Here is a 22,314-nt window from a genome sequence, read left to right as displayed (position 1 = left end):
ACTTCTAACTGTGTAGCTAGACTAAGAAACGTGGTCGTGTTTGTCGCCGGGCTGCGATTTTACACCGAGAACCCCCACCAAACAACAAAAAACCTAAAACCAACAACCCACACTCCGCAGAACTGTAACGGGAGGCCGGGCCACTCAGGTCATGGAGTCCCCTTTGGGTGGGGCCCCGCCCTTCGCCTTCAAAGACGGCTGGGAGCTGGGCCCGTCCCGCCCTCAACGTTCCTTCCGTGTGGCAGGCAGGGACGGGAAGGAGGGACAGAGGGAGGGCACTACTACCGGCCCCCGGCACAGCGAGCGGCCTACCCTGCCTTCAGCAACCACTCGAGAGGCTCGGCAGCACTGCCCGTCGTCCCCGGCCGTGGCTCCTCCTGCTCCTCCTCCTCCTCCTCCTCCTCCTCCTCCTGCTGCCGGTCGGTCCCAGGGCGCACGGCTGACATCACGCCCGGGGTTTCCATCCGACCGCGGGAGGGGGAGCAGAGCGGAGAAGCGGCGTGATGGCGGCGGTCGGGAGGACTTGAGGAGCGGTGGCGGAGCAGAGCGGCGCAACGGTCACTCGGGTACTCCCTGCGCCCCTCCCTGCCCGGTTCGGGGCCCCATTGTTCGAGCGGGCGGGCGAGCGAGTCTACCGCGCCAAAGCTGTGAGAAGCCGGCGGCCAGCGGGACGAGCGGCGGCCCAGGGCCCGCCGCGGCACCAGCCCCCTACCCTCGGCTGCGGTACGAGCAGCGCCGCGGGGCGTAGCGCAGTCACGGGCAAGGGAGGCTCTGAGAAGGCTTGGCCAGGCTGGGCGCACGAAGGTAGGCAGAGGCCGCCATGGCTTCTTTCCCTTTCGCCGGCCGGGAGTTGTGCAGCTTCCGAAGATGGAACGGGAGGCGGGCGGTGCTGAGAGATGGATCTCGCTGCCGGGCGGGGTCCGGGGGGAAGGGCTGGATGCCCGGCGCGGGGTGGGTTCTTGGGCCCACTTAGCGGAGAGTGGGAGCTGCGAGGGCCGCAGCGGACAGCGGGTGTCGAGTCTCTCTCTGTTGGTCCTGCGGGGGGAGCCAGCGTAGAGCTGCCCTGGAGGCAGGAGAGCGGCCTTGGCTCTCTTCTGGCCATGGGGGGCGCCGGGAAGAGCGAGAATGGAGGACAGCGGCGGCCTTGGAGACGCTGCCAGGGAGCTTTGGCTGGGAGCAGCGCCTGTGCAAGGCCGCGCTGCCAGCGGAGGGCTGGCTTCGGGGGCGGGAGACGAGCGCCCTGGGGGCGGGCAGAGCGAGAGCTGCAGCGGGAGGCCGCGGGAGCAGGGTCTGGCGGCCTGCGCTCTCCTCCCCTGGAGGAAGGATCACCGCGGAACGGGAAACGCGCGGCAGGGGGAAAGTTAGGGCGCTGCTCAGGGTGCTTCCCGGGGCTCACCAGGTGTCGGGCCCGAAAGCGACGGGGGTGTTTGCGCGAGAGGGCGGGCAGCGTGCGGCCAGGCGGCTAAGCAGAGAGCGGCCTTGCGGGCGGACCGCGGGGAGCCGCCTGGCTCGCCTCCGCCGCGAGGTCCCCGATGTCGCTTCGAGGGCCCTGCGGTGTTGCAGGGCTTCCTTCTGTTACTTTCCCCTCCCTCATCGCCTTTGTTTGGTGGCCGGAGTGGCTCGGGTGCCTGAGCACGGAGCATTTCCCACCGCGGAGCGTTGCACCCCCCACTGCCACGACCCGGTGAGCTCCAGGTTGGGCTGTTATATATTAGAGAGCACCTTGGGGCAGGCAGCTAGCAGGACACACTCTAACCACTTTCACATTATCAGTGAGTTTATGCTTGCAGTCCATTTACCGTGAGCCTAAACGTATCTAGCTGTATGGGATACTGCAGTGATCTGATTTAAGATGAGCTTCTATGTGAGAAAATTATCATTCCATGTGTGGGATCTTGCTGGTTTGATTTACTGGAGACAGTTGTTTTGAACAGGACAGTCTTTATCTTCCTGCCTTTACCCACAAGTGGCTCTAAGCATTATGTGTATATCTGGAAATGCTTCCACTGTGTTTTGTCTATTGAATACATTTTACTGAGCAGATAGCTGAAGAATATATATGTCATTTTACCTCTGTGTTCAGGTGAGCAGTTTGTTTTTTTTTTCAGTTTAAATCCACTTTGTCCTGAAGTCAGTTGTATGGCAAAAGTTAAATCACACGATATAGTGCAGACATGCAGTAAACTGTTCTTACCCTGTAGTGCTAAAGAGAATGTAATTTCTATACCGTTTCCTATTCTGCGCACATTGCCATCTATATTGCCATGTTATTTTTCGTTTCTTTTTAGATGCAGACATGCTTTCAAATTGTGTCAGTGTTTTCCTTTACTGTTTTAGGTATTTGAGGAGAAATCTCGAATACACACAAAGAACACTAGAGCAAACACCTGACTTGGCAAACGAGCAGAATACCAAGAAGTGAATTCTTGATATCCACATTGTAACCAGAGTGGTCTTTTATTTATCATTTGAACCTACTAATATTTACAATGAATGGGCACAGTGATGAAGAAAGCATAAGAAACAGTAGTGGAGAGTCAAGGTAAGCACTTACTTGTTTCAGTTATAATTGACTATGTATTCTCCTATGTTGTTCTCCTATATTATTATAAACTGGTTTATATTTGAACTTGGTGCCAAAGCTTCCTGGTTTGCAAGCAGACCTAATTAGGAGGACTGCACATGCTTTCTTGCAGGTGACATTTCTGCTTGTTACCCTCACGTCGCTTCAGTGATGAACTGTAATGATCTTGTATGCACCTTATGTAATAAAGTTTATATAGTATTATGATTGTGTCAGCATCCAACAGAGTAGTAGTATTGCTCTTTTGAGGGGAAAAAAGAATGTCTGAAGTGTCAAAAGCTGAAACATTCTATTTGAATGAAAGCTAAATTGAGGAAGTGTAGTCTGGATGATCGGGTAGTGAGATGGACTGTAAACTGGCTGAAGGAGAGAAGCCAGAGAGTTGTAGTCTATGGGGCGGAGTCTAGTTGGAGGCCTGTATCTAGTGGAGTGCCTCAAGGGTCGGTACTGGGACCAGTATTATTTAATATATTCATCAATGATTTAGATGAGGGAATTGAGTGTACTATCAGCAAGTTTGCTGATGACACTAAGCTGGGAGGGGTGGCTGACACGCCAGAAGGCTGTGCTGCCATTCAGCGAGACCTGGACAGGCTGGAGAGTTGGGCGGGGAGTAACTTGATGAAATATAACAAGGGAAAGTGTAGAGTCCTGCATCTGGGCAGGAACAACCCCAGGTTCCAGTATAGATTGGGGAACGACCTGTTAGAGAGCAGTGTAGGGGAGAGGGACCTGGGGGTCCTAGTGGACGACAGGGTGACCATGAGCCGACACTGTGCCCTTGTGGCCAAGAAGGCCAATGGCATCCTGGGGTGTATTAGAAGGGGGGTGCTTAGTAGGTCGAGGGAGGTCCTCCTTCCCCTCTACTCTGCCCTGGTGAGACCTTATCTGGAATATTGTGTCCAGTTTTGGGCCCCTCAGTTTAAGAAGGACAGGGACCTGCTGGAGAGAGTCCAGCGCAGGGCAACTAAGATGATTAAGGGAGTGGAGCATCTCCCTTCTGAGGAAAGACTGAGGGAGCTGGGTCTCTATAGTTTGGAGAAGAGGAGATTGAGAGGTGACCTTATTAGTGTATATAAATATATAAAGGGGGAGTGTCACGAGGATGGAGCCAGGCTCTTCTCAGTGGCAAACAATGATAGGACAAGGGGCAATGGGTACAAACTGGAACGCAAGAGGTTCCACTTAAACTTGAGAAGAAACTTCTTCTCAGTGAGGGTGACAGAACACTGGAACAGGCTGCCCAGGGAGGTTGTGGAGTCTCCTTCTCTGGAGACATTCAAAACCCGCCTGGACATGTTCCTGTGTAACCTTATCTAGGTGTTCCTGCTCTGGCAGGGGGATTGGACTAGATGATCTTTTGAGGTCCCTTCCAATCTCTAACATACTGTGATACTGTGAATTGTAAAATAAAGCTACTGTCTATAAAGTGCAAGGCACACATGCATAATATGCGTTGTATAAAACCCTACATAGGCTATGTCTAAAGGTGGAGTAGTGACTTTTTTATAAATAAATCTGTTCTTGATACAGAGTGTTTTATGATTCTTATATCATAGAATGGTTTGGGTTGGAAGGTACACTCAAGATCATATAGTTCCAAACCTCCTGCCATGTGCAGGGACACCTTCCCTAGACAGGGTTACTCAAAGCCCAGTCCAACCTGGCACTGTCAGTGCTAGGGATGGGGCAGCAACAGCTTCCCTGTGCAACCTGTTCCAGTGTCGCACCACCTTCATAGTGAAGAATTTCTTCCTAATATTTAATCTAAGTCTTCTCACTGTCACTTTAAAGCCATTCCCCCTTGTCCTGTCACTATGTGTCCTTGTCAAAAATCTCTCTCCATCTTTCTTGTTGGCTGCTTTAGGCATGGAAAGCTGCTCTGAGGCTTCCCCTGAGCTTTCTCTTCTTCAGGCTGAACAACCACAACTTTCAGCCTGCATGGCCCTTCCTTCTCTAGAGCTGTCAGAGCAATATAAGTGTTGACATTTATTTATTTTCTGAAGTGAAAGTCCAGTTTCCCAGCTGGGGTTTTTTTGTCGTTGGGGGGGGGGGGGGGGAGTTGTTTTTTGGTTTTCGGGTTTGTTTGGGTTGTGGTTTTGTTTTTTTTTTTTTTTTTTTTGTTTGATTTACTAAATATAAAAATCAGTCCTGTGATGCTGAATGCTAGTTTTATAGCATGTGCAGTGTTCACATTTTAAAGAGCCTGGTTAGAACTTTCCTGCATCCAGGAATGACAGCCAATTTAGAGAGGTTGAATTAGGGTTCAAAAATTCACATCACTCCTGTGCTATAGTTTAGATTTCTAAAATTGGAAATATGGTGAATGCTGAAGGTTTAAGTTGAAGTAAATGTGCAAAGTGGTTTTAGACTTCCAAGAAGTGTTTGTGAGCATGCTGTTAATCCACCCATTTGTCTTTGAGTCTCTCACTAGTGATCAGAAAGAGGGGTGGGGCAGGGGAACAAGGGAAAGCCTTATCGGGTGAAAAGAGAAACATGAACAAATACAGTAGTGTGAGCAAGGCTATTCTTCTGAACTCTTAGATGTTCAACAAATGCAAATTTACCAGGGACAAGTCTAATGATTATGTGTGTAAAGTTTACTACTTGAAACAAGCTACCTTGCTAAAGATAGGTTGGAAAACCACTCTGTAACTGTGAGTACCCATAAACATCAGTATATCAAAGTTATTTAAAAACTATAGTAATTCTTAAGACTAAGCCAACTAAACATTACAGTTCGCAGCAACTTCATTAAAAGTAACTATCAGGAGGATGCATAGTACTTAAACTTGACACTTGCCTGGGAAGTAAGACTGTTATTCATTTTAAATGTCTTGTTGAGCACATCTTTAAGCTTTGTTAGGTTTTAAAAAGCTAAAAACATTTTTCCTAGGCTTGTATCAGTCATTAACCCTATAGCTTAGTTCACAGGCAGGTTTTCACATTTGCCATGTAGTATCAGGAAACTGTTTTTATAAATTGAAGGTCAACGATTTCCATTCTAAATGATGGAGCTGGTTTTGTCTAGCCTACTTCCATTACTAAAATAATTACTGCCAGAGGCCAAAGGAGTATAATGTTTATGGAATATCTTTATATGACTTGTCCCTGTTTAGCCTTTTTTTTTTTTTTTTTTTTTTTGCTTCTCTTTGAGTTTCCAGAAATCTAGGTAGTTTGTACTGAGAGGAGAGTTGCCTTAGCAAGCTGCAGCTGCAGACAGATAGCTAACTATAATTTGGGAAGCGTTGCTGTATTTAGCTTTCAAATGTGGAAATGTGAATTCTGAAGAGTGGAAGTAGAGATCAGTAAGAAATTACATTTCCTAGGCTTCTAGTTGTCCTGTTTCATACCGAATGCTAGGGAGGGAAGTGGAACAAGTGAAGAAAGTAATTGAGAATTGCTGTTGGGAATAAAGTGCAAAGATGATCAAACTTTCAAGAATTGGTAGAAAAGAAGAAGAGATGAAGGTGAAAACAGTGATAATCTAAATACCCATATTGGTGATAACTATAAGAAGTTTATGTCACTTTGCAAATTTGACACTTTACAAGTTCAGTAAAACTGTTCACTTCCGTTTAATGTGTGGTGTCATTCTGGAGTCAGTCTTGGTAACAATTAAATACAGCCTGATGTAGGAGAGCCATCCTCATTACTTTAGAAACTTACAAGAAGCAGTGGATTAGGGCTGAATTTACAAAAAAAAACAAACAAGGCCTCATGGGTACTGCATTTTATTATTTTAGGGAAACATGACTTGCAGAAGTAGTGGAAAACCTGTAGTCTCATCAGTAGGAGGGCTGGAGAAGGAACTGTTCATAAACTTTCAATTTTATGCACTGGTTAACATTGTAGTATGGAATTGTAGCTATCCTTTGTTCCCTGTGACTAGCTGTGAATTATTTCTGAGGTGTGTGAAAGGAATGGACAGTTTGCCACACTTCTGCATTATTTACAGCATTGCATCTATTCATATGACTGGTAAATGAGCAGACAACTTTGCTGCTGTTGTTAAGCCTGAAGTTCTGTTTTGTTACAGGTGGAAAAGTGCATCTTTTGTATTTTCATTGTTAAATAACTGACCATGCTCTTTGAATTTTCCTTGCCTATTTCAACAACCCCTGAACCTATAAAAATCAGTACTAGAACCAAGCATGATGGAAGTTCTTGACTATCGTAAACACTATTCTTGCTTGATGTGCTGATTTTTTTGTAATAATTACAGTGGAATCTACTTTCCAGCTTCTTGTTTACTTAAAATCACTATTCTGGCATATTTTTAAATAGCTCAATGTAAAATATCACAGATACTGTTCATCTGGATAGCGAGTGTAGACACAAAAACTTGATATTGGTACTTGAGAAGCTGACTCTTCAGCAAAGCATCTTTGTGTAGTGATCTTGAAAGCATTCTGTTGCAGACTTAAATATGAGCAAATACATTCTAGTTAGGTAGTAATAAGAAACCTTAATCAGCAAGGAAGGGCAGTTATACCTGAAGTGCAAGACAAGCTCCAGGTAGAACAGGGACTGCAGAAGTGAGATGTTGGTGCTAATTGAATAACAATCTGATTTCCCATCTCTTTGCTCTTCCTACGTTTCTTGCAGAACAAGGTATAGAGGACTTAAGCAAACCTTCCTTTTCTGGAGGTTTAAAGAGATGTGCTTAGTGTAGCTTAACTGCAAAGTAGTTGGCTGAAATGCACTGTACTTCCATTTTTGCACTAAGCAGAAAGCAGCTGCTTCACACTAAGGACTTTGCCCAGTCTTTGCACACTGGAAAGCTGATTTTAATAGAAGATAGTAATTTCAGTGGGTTTAATTCACTTTGTGGATTGAGTAGACTATGGACCAAAAAAAGCAGTTAAGTAAAGACAAAAGATTTTGTCAGCAGGCTTCAATTTACTATACAAATTCATACTTTCCATTGAAGGTAAAAAAGATGAATCAAAAGGCATGAATTAAGTTTATTGCTTTCAAGAAATGGAAGCGGGAATTAAAACAGAGATACTCCAAGCATATTTGCATAATTACTCCTATGTGGTGGCTTCCTTTTTGAATAAATTAAATAGATAATATTAATAAAAATGTGTGTATGTAGCAGGAGAGAGCATATACATAAAACTATGCATACGCAGATACATACGTAGTACACAGGAGTTCTTGAGAGCCACAAAAGTAAATGGTAAAGGAAACTGTGGGTAGGACTTACTGTGAATGGCTAGTGGGTAAAGCAAGCTCTTCACTTCTGTTAGCAGTAATATTTTTGGTTAGTAAGTTGCTATTCTATCAGGATTATTAGAGTTAAGCATGAAAAGCTCTCCTAATACAAGTTAAAAGCATCTTTCCACTTCTTTTGGAAGAGTTCAGATAGAATGTTTATCAAAACCAAAGTGGTTTTTTGTCTAGAAACCTTGCCAGCTAAAAGAAGGGATTATAAATTCACGATACAGCTTTTCTTGTACATATCGTCTCTGTTTTGGCTTTGGGACTTGTCGTGCTTTAATCAATGCCAGACAGCTTGTCCACTCACTCGCCCCCCCCTTGCCCTCCACTATTCTTGGGGGGACGGAGAGGAGAATCAAAAAGAATGCAACTCCCATGGGTTGAGATAAGAACAGTTTAGTAACTAAGGTATAACACAAATCACTACTGCTACCACCAATAATAGCAATGACAAAGGAAATGACAAGGGAAGAGAATACAAGCCCTCATCACCAGCTGACCGATAACTCGCCCCCCAGCCTGACCAAGCACCGACCGATACCTCCTCCAACCCTGCAGTCCACCTAACCCTTCCGGCTAACTCCCAGTTCCCCCCTGGGCATGACGTGCTGTGGTATGGAATACCTCTTCGGTCAGTTTGGGTCAGGTGTCCTGTCTCTGCTTCCTCCTGGCCTCCCCTCCTCCCTGACAGAGCATGAGGCTCACAAAGTCCTTGGCCAAACCAAACCATCATTTTTATCAGCTTTGTTCCCAGCTGAAAGTAAAAAACACAGCACTGCACCAGCTACCAAGAAAGAGAAAAATGACTGCTACTGCTAAACCCAGGACAGGACTCCTGCTGATTTTATCCAGGTCTTGTTCTTTCTCTGTCTGAACTGGCTGATAGATAACTTTTGTATGTATGTTTAGATTCAGTTCCACCATTCTGGGAGTTTCAAAATTCACATTCCTCAAGACAAAGTCCTGTCTTTGTGATACAGGCAGTGCACACCTATCCAGATGTGGCCCCTCAAGGAATAATGTTTGTTGGGTTTTAAGTTGGTTGTTTTTTTAAGGGGAGGTGGTTTGTAGGCTATGTTTTGTTTGGTTGTGGTTTTTTTTTCTGTTCGACTGTTTTCTGTTTGGTTTTGTATTTGTTTATGTTAGTGGATTTTTTTTTTTTGGTTGTGCATTTCTGTAGTTTTTGATTAAATTGAATTTAATTTTTTTTTAATTTTTTTTGCTGGTGATCTGTAAAGAGCTCTAGTAAAGACATCATTGTGTTGCTCCTGGAACCAACTGCATGTTGAAGGATGGTCGCATCAGACCACAGAGTAGTAGACCCCTTGGGAACCACTTCCTGCCTATGAAGGATTCCTGGAACTTCTTTGGGTTCTTAAGATATGTGACTTGTGGCTCTCAAAGACTTGCTCTATGTTTCATGGGGTTGTGAAAGTGGGTAGATGATCAGTGTAGTTTTGATACCTTTACTTTGGGGATGGTTTGTAGTAGTGGCGCAGATAGTAGTCTGCAGTACTAGAAATATAATGCATTTCTCTGAGTTGTTAGCGCACATCAGGAAAATTCAGTTAAATTCATGCTTTGTAATAGCTGAGGAGAGGAAATAACACTTGCTAGACTGAACTTTATTCTGTTTATTCCCTCTGATTTTTACTGGTGGTGATAAATAAGATAAATCTTCTTTATGCGTATAAATCAAATTAAGTAGTTGTTTTCCTTCAATTTCTGGTATGTTTCAAAGCAAACAAACAAAACCAAAGAACCAAAAAGTCCACTGTCACATCAGGTGCTTTTCAATGACCCTGCAGAAAGTGTTGGGGTTTTATTTTCCCTCTAGTGTGTTGTACTTAATTTTGCCCAAATTGTTACTCTCTTTCCTACTGTCCTTAGAAGACTCTTAAGGTAGTTTAATGTAATGAATGTACTTTAAATCAGTGGGGATTAATTATCCACTCTTGGATCCATTATTAACCTAGACCTTACACAGGAGCCTAAGTATTATTTTACAAGTATTTGTATAGCTTTCCATCGTAGGATTTCTGTTCCTAGTACCTTGTGTGAATTATCAGACTTTGTTCCTCATTTTCTGATCCTTTCAGGGCTACCTCGTTGTAAGAGGTAAGCTAGTGATACTAAATTTTAGAATATTAAAAAGAACCAATGACGGTTACAGGATACTTGCTTTTGATATGTTTCAGCTATCTGCCTCTTTAGACCTGTGATCTCCCCAAAGTATTCACCAGTTTCATTACATAGGTATTTACTGTGGGGCGTGTGGAAAAAAAAAAGGCAGGAGTAAATATGAAAATCTGTGGGGTTTGATACTTTAATTAAGCTATGTGGCTTTTCTCGCAAAGGAGTTTGTGAATAAATACTGTATACAGGCATAAATTCATACAGAAAAGGTAGGGAGTGTCTGGAGCTGTTTGTTTGGTTTGGTTTGTGTGGTTTTTTTTTTATAAAAAAAGGACAGATTGCTTCAGTGTGTCCAGCTTACAGAATCATAGAATAGTTAGGGTTGGAAATGACCTTAAGATCATCTAGTTCCAACCCCCCTGCCATGGGCAGGGACACTTCACACTAAACCATGTCACCCAAGCCTCTGTCCAACCTGGCCTTGAGCACTGACAGGGATGGAGCATTCACAGCTTCCTTGGGCAACCCATTCCAGTGCCTCATCACCCTTACAGTAAAGACCTTCCTCCTTATATCCAGTCTAAATTTCCCCTGTTTTAAGTTTTAACCCGTTATCCATCATCCTGTCACTACAGTCCCTAATGAAGTGTCCCTCCCCAGCATCCTTGTAGGCCCCCTTCAGATACTGGAAGGCTGCTACGGGGTCTCCATGCAGCTTTCTCTTTTCCAGGCTGAACAGCCTCAGCTTTCTCAGCCTTGTCTTCATACAGGAGGTGCTCCAGTCCCCTGATCATCCTCGTGGCCCTCCTCTGGACTTGCTCCAACAGTTCCATGTCCTTTTTATGTTGAAGACACCAGAACTGCACACAGTACTCCAAGTGAGGTCTTGCAAGAGCAGAGTAGAGGGGCAGGATCACCTCCTTTGACCTGCTGGTCACGCTTCTTTTGATGCAGCCCAGGATGTGGTTGGCTTTCTGGGCTGCAAGCACACACTGAAGCCGGCTCATGTTCGTTTTCTCATCTACCAATACCCCCAAGTCCTTCTCCGCTGGGCTGTGCTGAATCTATTCTCTGCCTAACCTGTAGCTGTGTCTGGGGTTGCTCAAACCCAGGCGTAGGACCTTGCCCTTTGCACTGTTGAACTTCATAAAGTTGGCATCAGCCCACCTCACAAGCGTGTCAAGGTCCCTCTGGATGGCATTCTTTTCCTCTAGCGTATCAACTGAACCACACAGCTTGGTGTCATCAGCAGAGTTGCTGAGGGTGCGTTTGATCCCACTGGCCGTGTCACCGACAAAGATGTTGAATAAGATCTGTCCCAACACCAATCCCTGAGGGACACCAGCCGTTACTGGTCTCCAGCTGGATGTTGAGTCATTGACCATAACTCTTTATGTGTGGCCAGCCAACCAGTTCTTTATCCACTGTGTGGTCCATCTATCAAATTAATGTCTCTCCAGTTTAGAGACAAGGATGTCTTGTGGGACAATGTTGAACACTTTGCACAAGCTCGGTTAGATGACATTAACTGCTCTACACCTGTCCTTCGGTTCCATAGCCCCATCATAGAAGGCCACCAAATTGGTCAGGCAGGATTTGCCCTTAGTGAAGCCATGCTGGGTGTCACCAAGCACCCTGTTGTTTTTCATGTGCCTTAGCATGCCTTCCAGAAGAATCTGCTCCAAGATTTTGCCAGGCACAGAGGTGAGACTGACTGGTCTGTAGTTTCCTGGGTCATCCATTTTCCCCTTCTTGAAAAGAGGGTTATATTAACTTTTTTTCAAATTTCCATACCAAATCAGATTTGACACGTTGCTGTACAAATGGAACTACTTGACTCAAGGCTGGGGTTGAGAGTGGTTTCTTGACAATGTATCCTAGAAGGTGTTTTTTGGTTTTCTGTTGGTTTTGGTGTTTTTTTTGTGGTTTTGTTTGTTTGGTTTTGTTTGGGTTTTTTGTTTGTTTTTGTTTGTTGGTTTTGGTTGTTTTTTACTTGTTTTGTTGTTTGTTGTTTTTTTTTTTTTAAGACTATACTGAATGTAATGTAAGGTTTCTTAAGCCTAAATTAAACACTCTTTAATGTAAGGAATATCTCTAAACATGTAACGCCATTTTCATTTTCCTGATTTTTGTGGGTGTTGTTTGTTTGTGATTAGTGTTGGGGTTCTTGTTGTGGGGATTTTTTGCTTGTTATTTGTTTGAGTTTTGAGGTTTGGTTTTGTTGGCTTTTTTTGTTGGTTGGTTTTTCTTTTAATTGTAAATGTATATAATTCACTTGGAGCCAAATGAGTTAGAGGCTCATGCTGCCCATTCATAGAAACAGGACTTAGAAAAACAGGCATTCCATTTTCAGTAATTAACTGCTTAAAAGAGCACAAATGTCTTCAGCAGTTCATGTTACCAAATATTGTATTCTTGTATACATTATATTAATAACCCCTCTGTTCTGTACCTTAACTTGGTTTGCGCTGTTGTTTCCACTTACACATCCTATTCTAGTCTTGATAGTGTTTATAGTTTCTGTTGGCATTTGGTTTCTTGGAGGCCCATTTGTCAGTGAAGAAGGCAGGAAAAAAATCAGACCACAAAATAACAGCTGGTTAGAGAGCACTACAAGAGCAGAGCAAATGACAAATCCGAATGGTGACATGGTGGAATAAGGGTAAATTTGAAAAACACAGGTGGATAGTTAACTGAGAATGAAGTCTTGCATGCTGATGGTTTCTCTGAATATATTTAAGATATGTATGACTTTTTTTACCAGAAGAGTTGAATGAAGAAGAGCACCAGCTCTGTATTGTCTTGCAGAGACACTATTTTGACTGTGTTTGGAAAGGGTAGCTAGCTACCTGAGAATAGTAGATATCTTCCTTGCCATTTTTAATCAGGCTATTTTGGAAAGAAGGAGAAAAGAGGATACAGATGCAGAGATAAAAGGCTAGTCAAGTTGTACTCAAAACCATCGCTTTTACTCTACCTCAGGTGTCCATAGCATAGTGGGTATGGTGTCCACTTTTACTGGAAACAGTTTAGCAGAAGGCAAAAGCATCTGAAGCAAAGGCAATGACCCTGGCCTGTACAGGAGGAGAAAGTGGCAAGAGGTAACACTTTGCCTCTTCTTTACTTTAAGGGGAACTCTGAAGAGCAGGGGACCAGAATTCTGTTTTCCAGAGATATTTAGGTAACAGCATTAGACAGTAGGTGACAGGTAGTTGTGGCAGTATTCTAATCCTTATTTGAGGGAATATTGAATGTTCCTTTCATCCTACCCCTAGAGATGTGATACCAGAATCTTAGTAATCAGTTGTGCTAGTTCAGGTGATTAGTTTTGTGGAGGTCAGCGGTGCTGTTTTGCACTAATGTGCCTTATTCATTGCAAGAAAAGGTACTCAAATTATGAGTCCTTGCTGGTCAACGTAAGATAACACTTAAAGCTCTTTAGCTAGAGAAGAACTGCTTATAGACTATGCCTAAAAAAACGCAAGGAAGATAACCCCATAGGCGAAGGTGGAAAAGCAAGTGACCATAGCGTCATAACTATCTCTCCGCTATTATCTCTTCAAATTTACTTTTTAGCATCTTTATTACAGAACTTCAGGTTCTCTTTCTTCAATGCAAGTAAACTGTCTTGTTATCAGATGGTGGGTTTTGTCTTTGATACACCAACTATTTTAAAAGTAAAATTTTTGTACAGTGTGAAATGCTCTCACTTGTAATTCAGTTTGCAATGATAGCTTCCATTGATTATAGAAAAGACAATCTCAGAATAATATATTTCCTTTTCACTTCAAGCAAGATAAAACCGTCTCTGGAATTCTTCTGATACAAGTTGTTAAGAGAATAGTGATCTTTACATTCTGAAAAAGCTTGTAGACCTCTCTCAAGCTGATTATGTTTGTTGTTGGTTTTTTTTTGGCTTGTTATAGCTGTCTTGTTAGGGTATCCATTTCAGCAGGTAAAGAAAATGTTCCTTGAATCATTAGAAATCTGTGTGAAACTTACGTATCCTGTATGTTTTTTCCTGTGAACTTCAGCAACATAAACAATTATGTTCTAAAAACTCTGCAAATAAGCTTTTTAGATTTCCTCTGATGCTAGTAGACACTGCAGTGTAATGGGAATTCTGCCTGCTGTTGACCTTTTAGTAATGTCAGCAACGTCATGCTGTGGGAAAGGGGAAAAGGCATTACATAAACCATGTAGCAGTTTAAGTACTTGGAAAATGACTTGCAAGTACGGAATGGGTGTGTAGTAAAATTGCAAACTACAAAAAATCTGTAATATCAATATATGTAAGGTCGGTTTATTGTTGTTTTTCTGAACTCTGTATTGATGTCACTGTTTCATGCTTCAGTTTTAGGACAGCAGTCATGAAAAATACCGACTGTTCACTCGTTTGTTCCACTTACTTATTGGCCTTGAGAATGTTTATGAAAACAGAGCTGTTCTAAAAAGCTGAATCTATACCCTCTGTGAATGACACCATAGGGAGGGGATTGTAGAGAGCAGCAGTAACAACGTCAAAAAAGAAAATAATTATTCTTGGAGAACCTTCATCAGCAGGTGAATGTATTAGTGAGAACTGAGAGTGTTTTCAGAGTGTGGTACCTCATACTACTGCTTGTACCATTGTTTGACTTGTGTGAAAACTACTGAAACTCAGAGCAAAGGTAGGAGCAATTAAAGGGAAACTTCACTTGCTTGTTCCTGAGTTCCCCCTTTACTGAGGGAGATGATATACGTGAATTTTATTTTTGAATGTGTGTGTATGTAAATATGTGTACCTTTTTGCAAATAATTCTCTCTTTACTCTTTAGAGTTGGCATCTAGCATAGGAGGATTTAATCTGAATTCCTGCTCATGCGGAAGAGGGTCATAGTAAATCCCATGACGATTACAGATTTATGTTCATTTTTAATAGACAAGGCTTGATTAATATGTGTGGGTTTGAGAGAAAGGAAGGCTTCTGTCCATTACATTGGGGTTTTTTTAACCCTCAGTGCAGTAGTCTCCAGAATTTTTGTTTGCCCACTCCTGTCAATAAAAAATACTTGAGCACACACCTCCAATGTATGTGCAGTTAATTTTTAAATTGTTAGTACATACAATCAGTTTATAATTTATAAATTATAATTACTACTCTACTAATGCCTACATTATAAAGCATAGACAAGAAACAAAAAGTTTTAAAGGATGAGATGAATATTAACTAATATTTGAAAATATTTTACTTTGCTAATGGGAAAAGCCCACTTTTTTGTGCTTACTAAAAAAAAATAATATTTTTATTTATTAAAATCTTACACTTTGTGATACAGGGATTTGAAGGTTCTAAGTTCAGTTTATTTTGTTTTTTAATGGCTGGCATAGCTAAAAAGGCTACCTCACAAAGATAAATGGATCCAAACAGAAGAGCGTTACTGACTGCACTTGCTAAATCATAATACTATTTTTTTCAATCCCACCAGCTAAGTATGGAAAGGTTTTTCTTAAAATTTGACTAGTAAATTTCCATCTGTTCTGGCGTCAGTCCTTGCGAATTAATCAGAAGGGATTGCAGTTTTATGTTTCTTATAAATGAGTTAAAAACCCACTGAAACTTTTTAGAAGTTTTTTTTTTAAACAGATTAGGAACTTCTGCTTCCAGCATTATAAGTGTAGAACCGTAGGATCATGGAATGGTTTCAGTTGTAAGGGACCTTAAGGATTACCTAGTTCCAAGTCTCCTGCCACAGGTAGAGACACCTTCCAGTAGACCAGGTTGCTCCAAGCTCTGTCAGACCTGGCCTTGAACGCTGCCAGCAATGGGGCAGGCACCGATTTCTCTGGGCAGCCTGTTCCAGTGTCTCACCACTCCCATAGTTAAGAACTCCTTAGTTCCTATTTCCTATATATTAGATATAAGATATATATATTATATATATAATAGATATATATAGTTATATATATTAGATACAAGGAATCTAATATAAATCTACCCTGTTTCAGTTTAAAGCCCCCTTGACCTGTCACTGCATGCCCTTGCAAAAAGTCCTACTCCAGATGTCTTGTAGCCTCCGCCTAGGCACCAGAACGCTGCTTTTAGGTGTCCCCTGCGCTTTCTCTTTTCCAGGCTGAACAACCTCAGGTTTCTCAGTGTGTCTTCATAGGAGAGGTGCTCCAGCCCTCAGGGCATCTTTGTGGCCCTTCTGTGGCTGGACAAACTATTCCAGGTGTGTCTTGAGAGCAGAGAAGAGGTGGAGAATCCTCTCCCTTGACCAGCTGCTCATGCTGCTGGTGATGAAGCCCAAGACGTGGCTGGTTTCTTGGCTGCAAGTGCACGCAACTTAGTCATGGTGAGCTTTTCGTCAACCAACACGTACTAGTCCTTCTCAGGGCAGGTCTCAAATCTAGTCTCCGTTCACCCTGTATTGGAATTTTTGTTCCTTGCTCTTAGGTAAAAGAACCTCAGAAGAGGCTTCTAAATATTTATCGTTAAATTTATTGAAAGTACAGGATTGAGCATAACCTGACTTGAAACACTGCTGAGAAAAACAGGTTCATATTTGTGTTCTGGATGGTTCTCAGATGTCTTGATGATTGTGGTGGCTTCATACTAATTATCTTGAGGCATAATATACATTCAGGGCAAGGTTAATTATTAACAGTAGTGGATGTAGATATATATTTCAAATAGTCTTGGTAATTGTGATTTTTTTTTTTTTTTTTGTTCCAGCTTCTTGTCAGGTGCAATTACATTGAGCATTCCAGTTGTACTGGTGTTTCAGAATGGCACAAGCTTTTTCATTTTGGAAAACAAAACCTGCAAATTTTTATTACTGTACAAATAAACTGCAGCATTGCAAGGATCTGTAGCAGTATAAATAAATGGCATCTTACAGTTAAATTAGTATTTTAACATTTCCAAAAAAAAAAAGAAAAATTACTAGTGGTGTCCTTCAGGGTTTGGTTTTAAGGGCCAGTGTTGTTTAATATTATCATTGGTGATCTGGATGAGGCAATGTAGTGCACCTTCAGCAAATTTGCAGGTGACACCAAGTTGGCTGGGAGTGTTGATGTACTGGATGGTAGGAAGGCTCTGCAGATGGATCTGGACACGCTAAATTGATGGGCTGTGGGAAATGGTATGAGGTGCAATGAGGCAAAGTGGCGGGTCTTGCATTTGGGCCACAATAACCCCATGCAATGCTCCAGGCTTGGGAAAGGGTGACTTGAAAGCTGCTCATCAGAAAAGGCCCTGGGGATGCTGAGTGACAGAGCTGAACATGAGTAGCTTGTGCCCTGGCAGCCAAAAAGGCCAATGACATGCTGGCCTGTATCAGCATCAGTGTGACCAGCAGGGCCAAGGCAGTGATCATCCCCCTGTACTGAGCACTGGTGAGGCTGCACCTTGAATCCTGAGCTTAGTTCTGGGCCCCTCACTACAACAGAGACATTGAGGTGCTGGAGCGGGGCCAGAAAAAGGCAGCAGAGCTGGGGGAGGGCAATGGAGCACAAGTGTGATGAGGAACAGCTGAGGTAACTGGGGGTTTTAGTTTGGAGAAGGCCTGGGGAGACCTTACTGCTCTCTACAACTGACTGAAAGGAGGATGGAGGTGGCTGGTCTCTTCTCCCAAGCAGTAAGTGATAGGACGCGAAGTTATGGCCTCAAGCTGCACCAGGGGAAGTTTAGACTGGAGATTAGGAAAAATTTATTCACTAAAATGATAGGCATTGGAACAGGCCGCCCAGGGGCACCTGGGAGTCACCATCCTGGAAGTCACCATCCCTGGAAGCATTCAAAAACCATGTAGAGGAGGCCCTTAGTGACATGGTTTAGTGGTGGACTTGGCAATGCTGGGGGGAATGGTTGGACTTGATGAGTTTAAAGGTCTTTTCCAACCTAGTTGATTTCTATGATTCTAGATTGTCATTGTTTCTTACTTTGCAGTGTGGCTTACAAAGCTTGTGTAGAAGTATCAGCTCTGTCACTTTATTTTTAGCTTATGGTCATAATATTAGTTAGCTTCAGCTGGCAGAGGAGGGAGCTATTTCTCCTTCATGAACACCTTAGAGCAAATACTGCAACTAGAAGACTGCCTCCTTAGATAAGGGTAAAGGGTGTAGATAAATCCTGGCACTCCTCACAATTAAAAAAAGTAGGGGCTGTGTTTCTCACCAGGGAGGCTGACTTTCAGAGATATATTTCTCAGTTTAAGTAGTGAGGCAGAGTGTCTTGAGTCCTGCTCACGTGATAATGCAAAGCAGTGACTCATATTTTGTCTAAGTCAGCACTACATGTGAAACAAAAATAAATCCAAGTACAGATAATGACCTAGTGATACTACATCTGCAAAGTGATAGGAAAGGTTGGTCTGTCTCGATGTTGAATTGATACGGTGTACCAAAAGGCTAGTATCAATGCTGGATAGAAGTTGAAACTGAACGCTACTGCTAGTTTTTCAGTAAGACTTCATTTTCTGTACCCTGTTGTTTCATTATGGTCTCTGCTTAAGAGACATTGCTTAAAAATGCCATAGAAACATTTTACTTTTCCATTTGCTGTGAGAGGAAAGGTAGTTCTTTATTCTTCCCTTTACATAACTATTCCTTGTTTGTCCCTGGCAAGTCTTTCCATATTTTGGTGGCATTCTTGATTTCTAGAAAAAGTTAGATAGGTCTATGTTTTTACTTTATTTCTCCCTCTTTCTTACAAGTATTATTAAACAAGCAAACAAACAAATAAGGTGCTCCTTTATATCAGAATTTCACTGGTAGTCTGGTAAATTCATAGTCTAGTCTGATGCTGGTCTAAAACTCTTTCCCGTAAGAGATGAGTAAAACCAAGAAAAAACTCAGTGGTCATCAAGTCTCTCTTTCTGTCTGCCTTGTAGATACTTACCTTTAGAGATAATTAAGAAATAACTCTTAGGCTGAAAATTTCCATTCAAATTCTGTTTGAATATTTAACTAGTCTTGTTAGGCACTAGAAGTTTAGATTGGGTTTTCTGGGGGGAAAGGCTTTGAGGGTTGGTTTTGTGTTGCTTTTTTTGTTGGTGGGTTTGTTGGTTTGCTTTTTTTTTTGGTAGTGTTGAAACAGAAAAGTTTTCTTTTAACTGCTGTAATTTCCAGATAGTTTGGATGGCGAGTTAATTCTTCTCCTCCTGCCCACAGGTTAAGAAAACATTTCTGTGGGAGCAGGGGCAGTGGTTTTGATAGAGGGAATGGCTGAACTAAGTTCCTTGTTCTTCATCCTTCTCATGATGACACCTGTGTTCCTGTGTTAGCATAAAATCACTTGGAATTTCCTAGTAGTAAGTTTTTCTTAAAAAAAACCCAATCAGTATTGTAGTTTGAAATGATGATTTTTGTTACACATTGTGAAAGAAGACTTATCATTAGACGTGCTAGACCAAACAAACTTTTTAAGTATGGGAAAATCAAAGCACACGGAAGTTTTTGATATTTTGATCTTGGCATAAATTTGTTCTCTTTTGGATCTTTGACTGCAATGACTTAAGTGATAAACAGAAAAATAACAATATTCTCTCTAATTTTGAAAGTATTTTTCATGCTGAAAACAGGGCATTTAACCTGTATCTTTTACTATATGGTGTGTTTTGGTTCCCCATCAGTTACTTTTGGTTCATACATTTTAAATTTCCCAGAGGAAAGTTCTTTGTGTGGAACATTGTAGCTTTGGGGGATTTACAGGTATTGCATGTCACGGAGTGTTGCTTGGTACAGTCTCAACAGTCTGCAGTGTTTTCTTTATTACGTATGTTTATGCAAAACTCACTCATGTATTACCCCACTTCCTACCTTCTTTGCAAACAAGAGCTTTAGATTTTGGGGTGATAGCACCATCTTTGTGGAGGTTATGCCTCCAAGTCAACATCCTGCAGAAGCTCGGAAGCTCAGGCTGAAACACTGTATGGAAGGACACAATGAAATAAATACAGGTTGGTAGTCCTTAGAGCCTATCAGCTGCTTGTCCTGTGGCCAGTGAACAGGAAAGTTCTTCACAGTTCAGTGCAAATGAAGATGCATCTGTTAATCTTGCCTATTTTTTCTGTGCACTGTAGTTGCATTAAGACCTCTTGCAGTATGTGATGCATGTTTGCAGAAATGCTAGTGTAGTTTCAAACATTTGTATTACTTTGGATTATTAAAGTAACCTTTGCACAGCATAGTCTCGTGTGTTTCAGCTGCTGTAGTGCTTTTTACTGTTATTTTCAAACTCTTTTTAAGCACTGCCATAGCATCCTAAGATTTGATTTTTATTTTAGCAAGTCATTCCCTAGTTTTAAAATTACTTGCTGCTACTCAGTTTGTATTGTCTCATTTCCTTGTGCTGACTTAACACTGTGGGATAAGAAGTTTTATTAGGACATTATTGATACAATGGCCTTTAAATTTGGTGGTTTTTGTTTTTTTTCTCTGTGTACCAATAAGCTATTACTCTACAGTAGTGATCCTGCATTGTCCTTCATATATGGTAGCATTAGGGCAGCTCTAAATCAGTTGTGGTGAGCGTGGTTATTTTTTCTTTCTTCTTGTTTCTTGTAATTACTTTTTTTTTTCTCTCCCCTTCCCCTTTACCTGCAGCTAGCTGGTCTCTTCATAAAGAAAAAGATTTCAAGCCACTCAGATTCACAGTTGATGGGAAATTTTAATTGATGTGATTTTTGCTTATTTACATAAATAAACTGGAATTTCAACTCCCTACCCCCACTTTGGTCTCTCCACCGTTCTCTCCGCTTATCATAATGTTGCCAGGTTTTTTGACAAACATAGTTTATTTCAGTGTCAACTACCTTAGGAAATAGATACTTTGTTCTGGTTGCCTCTGGCTCTATGTGGAATTGAACCTATGAGTGGCACTATATTGATGCATATGAAATGTTTTACTGCTATATGGAAAACTAACTTAATTACCATTGTTATGGCTTAATGTTTTGCCTGTCTTTTAGATTTGGTAATGCACATTATTATTGTGCTGTTCAAGCAAGCCTTGTCCTGCGTGGAAGTATTTAATTCCCTTCCTCCGCAATTATGTAGGATCACAGTTTTGGTGGATCTTTGTCACTAGGACTTGTCTAGCTAGTATTTACTTGTGTCTCAAGGTTTCTCCATGCTGAATTTTATTCAATTTCTCTTCGTTTATAGTTAGTTGACTTCCACAGTCCCTCTGACATTCATGTACGGTACTTTGCTGTGCTGAAAAATGTGGTTGTTTCATAATGGTCTGATCTACCCAGCATTAAAGGTAACATAACATTTGTGTACAAGAACACTATTACAATTAAAATCTCTTCAGAAGATCATAATGGAGTGCTGTTAATTTCTTCTAAACAGCTTAAACTCCGGCCATATTCTGCAGCAGTTGCCATGCTTTGTTTGGCAGGTGAGGTTAGTGTTAGAGCACCATGCCAGAAGTACACTTTCGATGACAGAAACAGGAAGTTTGGAAGCAGCCTTGTGTCCCAGTTTTCCTCTCTGCAGGTGCAAAGAAACCCAGCAGCAGGGTGTATCTCTGTATCTCCAGCTTCAGAACCAGGAATCTTCACCATGGTGTGTTTCTCTTTCTTTCAAAGCTGACAGTTGCAGATGGTTGATTGAGGTGCAGTCTACAGAAGTTAGTTTGTGAATAGCTTCATATATTTTCTTTACTTGTATAGTGTTGTTGGTGTTAGCAAAAGCAGAAGGAGGAGTGATTTCGCATTGTTTTGTGGTTTTAAAATGAATTAAGTATATTCTAGGGCAGAGGATGATCAATCTCTCCTCCCCATACCCCTGAAGTACCTCCAGCTAACTGTCAGCCAGGTGAATTGTACTTGCTAGGTTTTAATTCCAGCTTTTGGTTTTACCATTTTCAGTTCTCCTTCATGTTTACTTTGTCTTGTAAGTGTTTGCAGTCCAGGTGTCAATTTGCAATTATTTTGCTCTGTGGTGGTGTGATTCCAGTGTTTTTTTTCTCATGATATCTTTGAAATACGGTAGTATTAACCTCATGAGTAATTTTATTAAAATTTTAATTTGGCTATTTGTTGTAGAACTCTATTACTTTAACTCTACTCATTGTTTCCTAAGTTTTTTTTGAATTGTCATAAATATTTATCTTTAATTATTGTGCTTTCTTTAAATGAGGTGCAAAATGAGTATATCGGTAGAATAATCTGGCAACTCAAGTATATGCCAAGGAATGTGCCTCGGCACAAGTCTTACTGTTGGTGACAAATTCAGAGTTGTCTGTATGAGGGATTTGGCTGCCATTAATTTAATAGGAAAACAGTCTGCATAGTTTTGTGGTTTTGGGTTTGGGTTTTTTTTTAAGAGATAATGTGCTTCTAAATTTTATTCTTTTAAAGGATCACTGCTTATCTATA

At 41.8% G+C, this 22,314-nt stretch overlaps 1 protein-coding gene across 6 annotated transcripts in view; it reads left to right on the top strand.

Annotated features, from left to right (window-relative positions):
- Positions 1-446: 446 nt before the first annotated feature.
- CHD1 (chromodomain helicase DNA binding protein 1) overlaps positions 447-22,314 on the top strand; it is a 57,716-nt gene continuing 35,848 nt past the window's right edge. For 4 of the 6 annotated variants that reach the window (XM_061362618.1, XM_061362620.1, XM_061362614.1 and 1 more), the window contains exons 1-2: positions 586-723; positions 2,338-2,542. In XM_061362618.1, coding sequence (XP_061218602.1) covers positions 2,490-2,542 — 53 coding nt within the window. In that variant the 5' untranslated portion in view covers positions 586-723; positions 2,338-2,489. The other 2 variants (XM_061362616.1, XM_061362615.1) reach the window with 2 other exon arrangements.

Source organism: Neopsephotus bourkii, unplaced genomic scaffold (assembly GCF_033783945.1).
Source record: "Neopsephotus bourkii isolate Nb327-2 ecotype Australia unplaced genomic scaffold, CSIRO-AGI_Nbou_v1 NB_1131, whole genome shotgun sequence".
Classification (NCBI taxonomy): domain Eukaryota; kingdom Metazoa; phylum Chordata; class Aves; order Psittaciformes; family Psittacidae; genus Neopsephotus; species Neopsephotus bourkii.
This window is presented reverse-complemented; position numbering and strand designations above follow the sequence as displayed.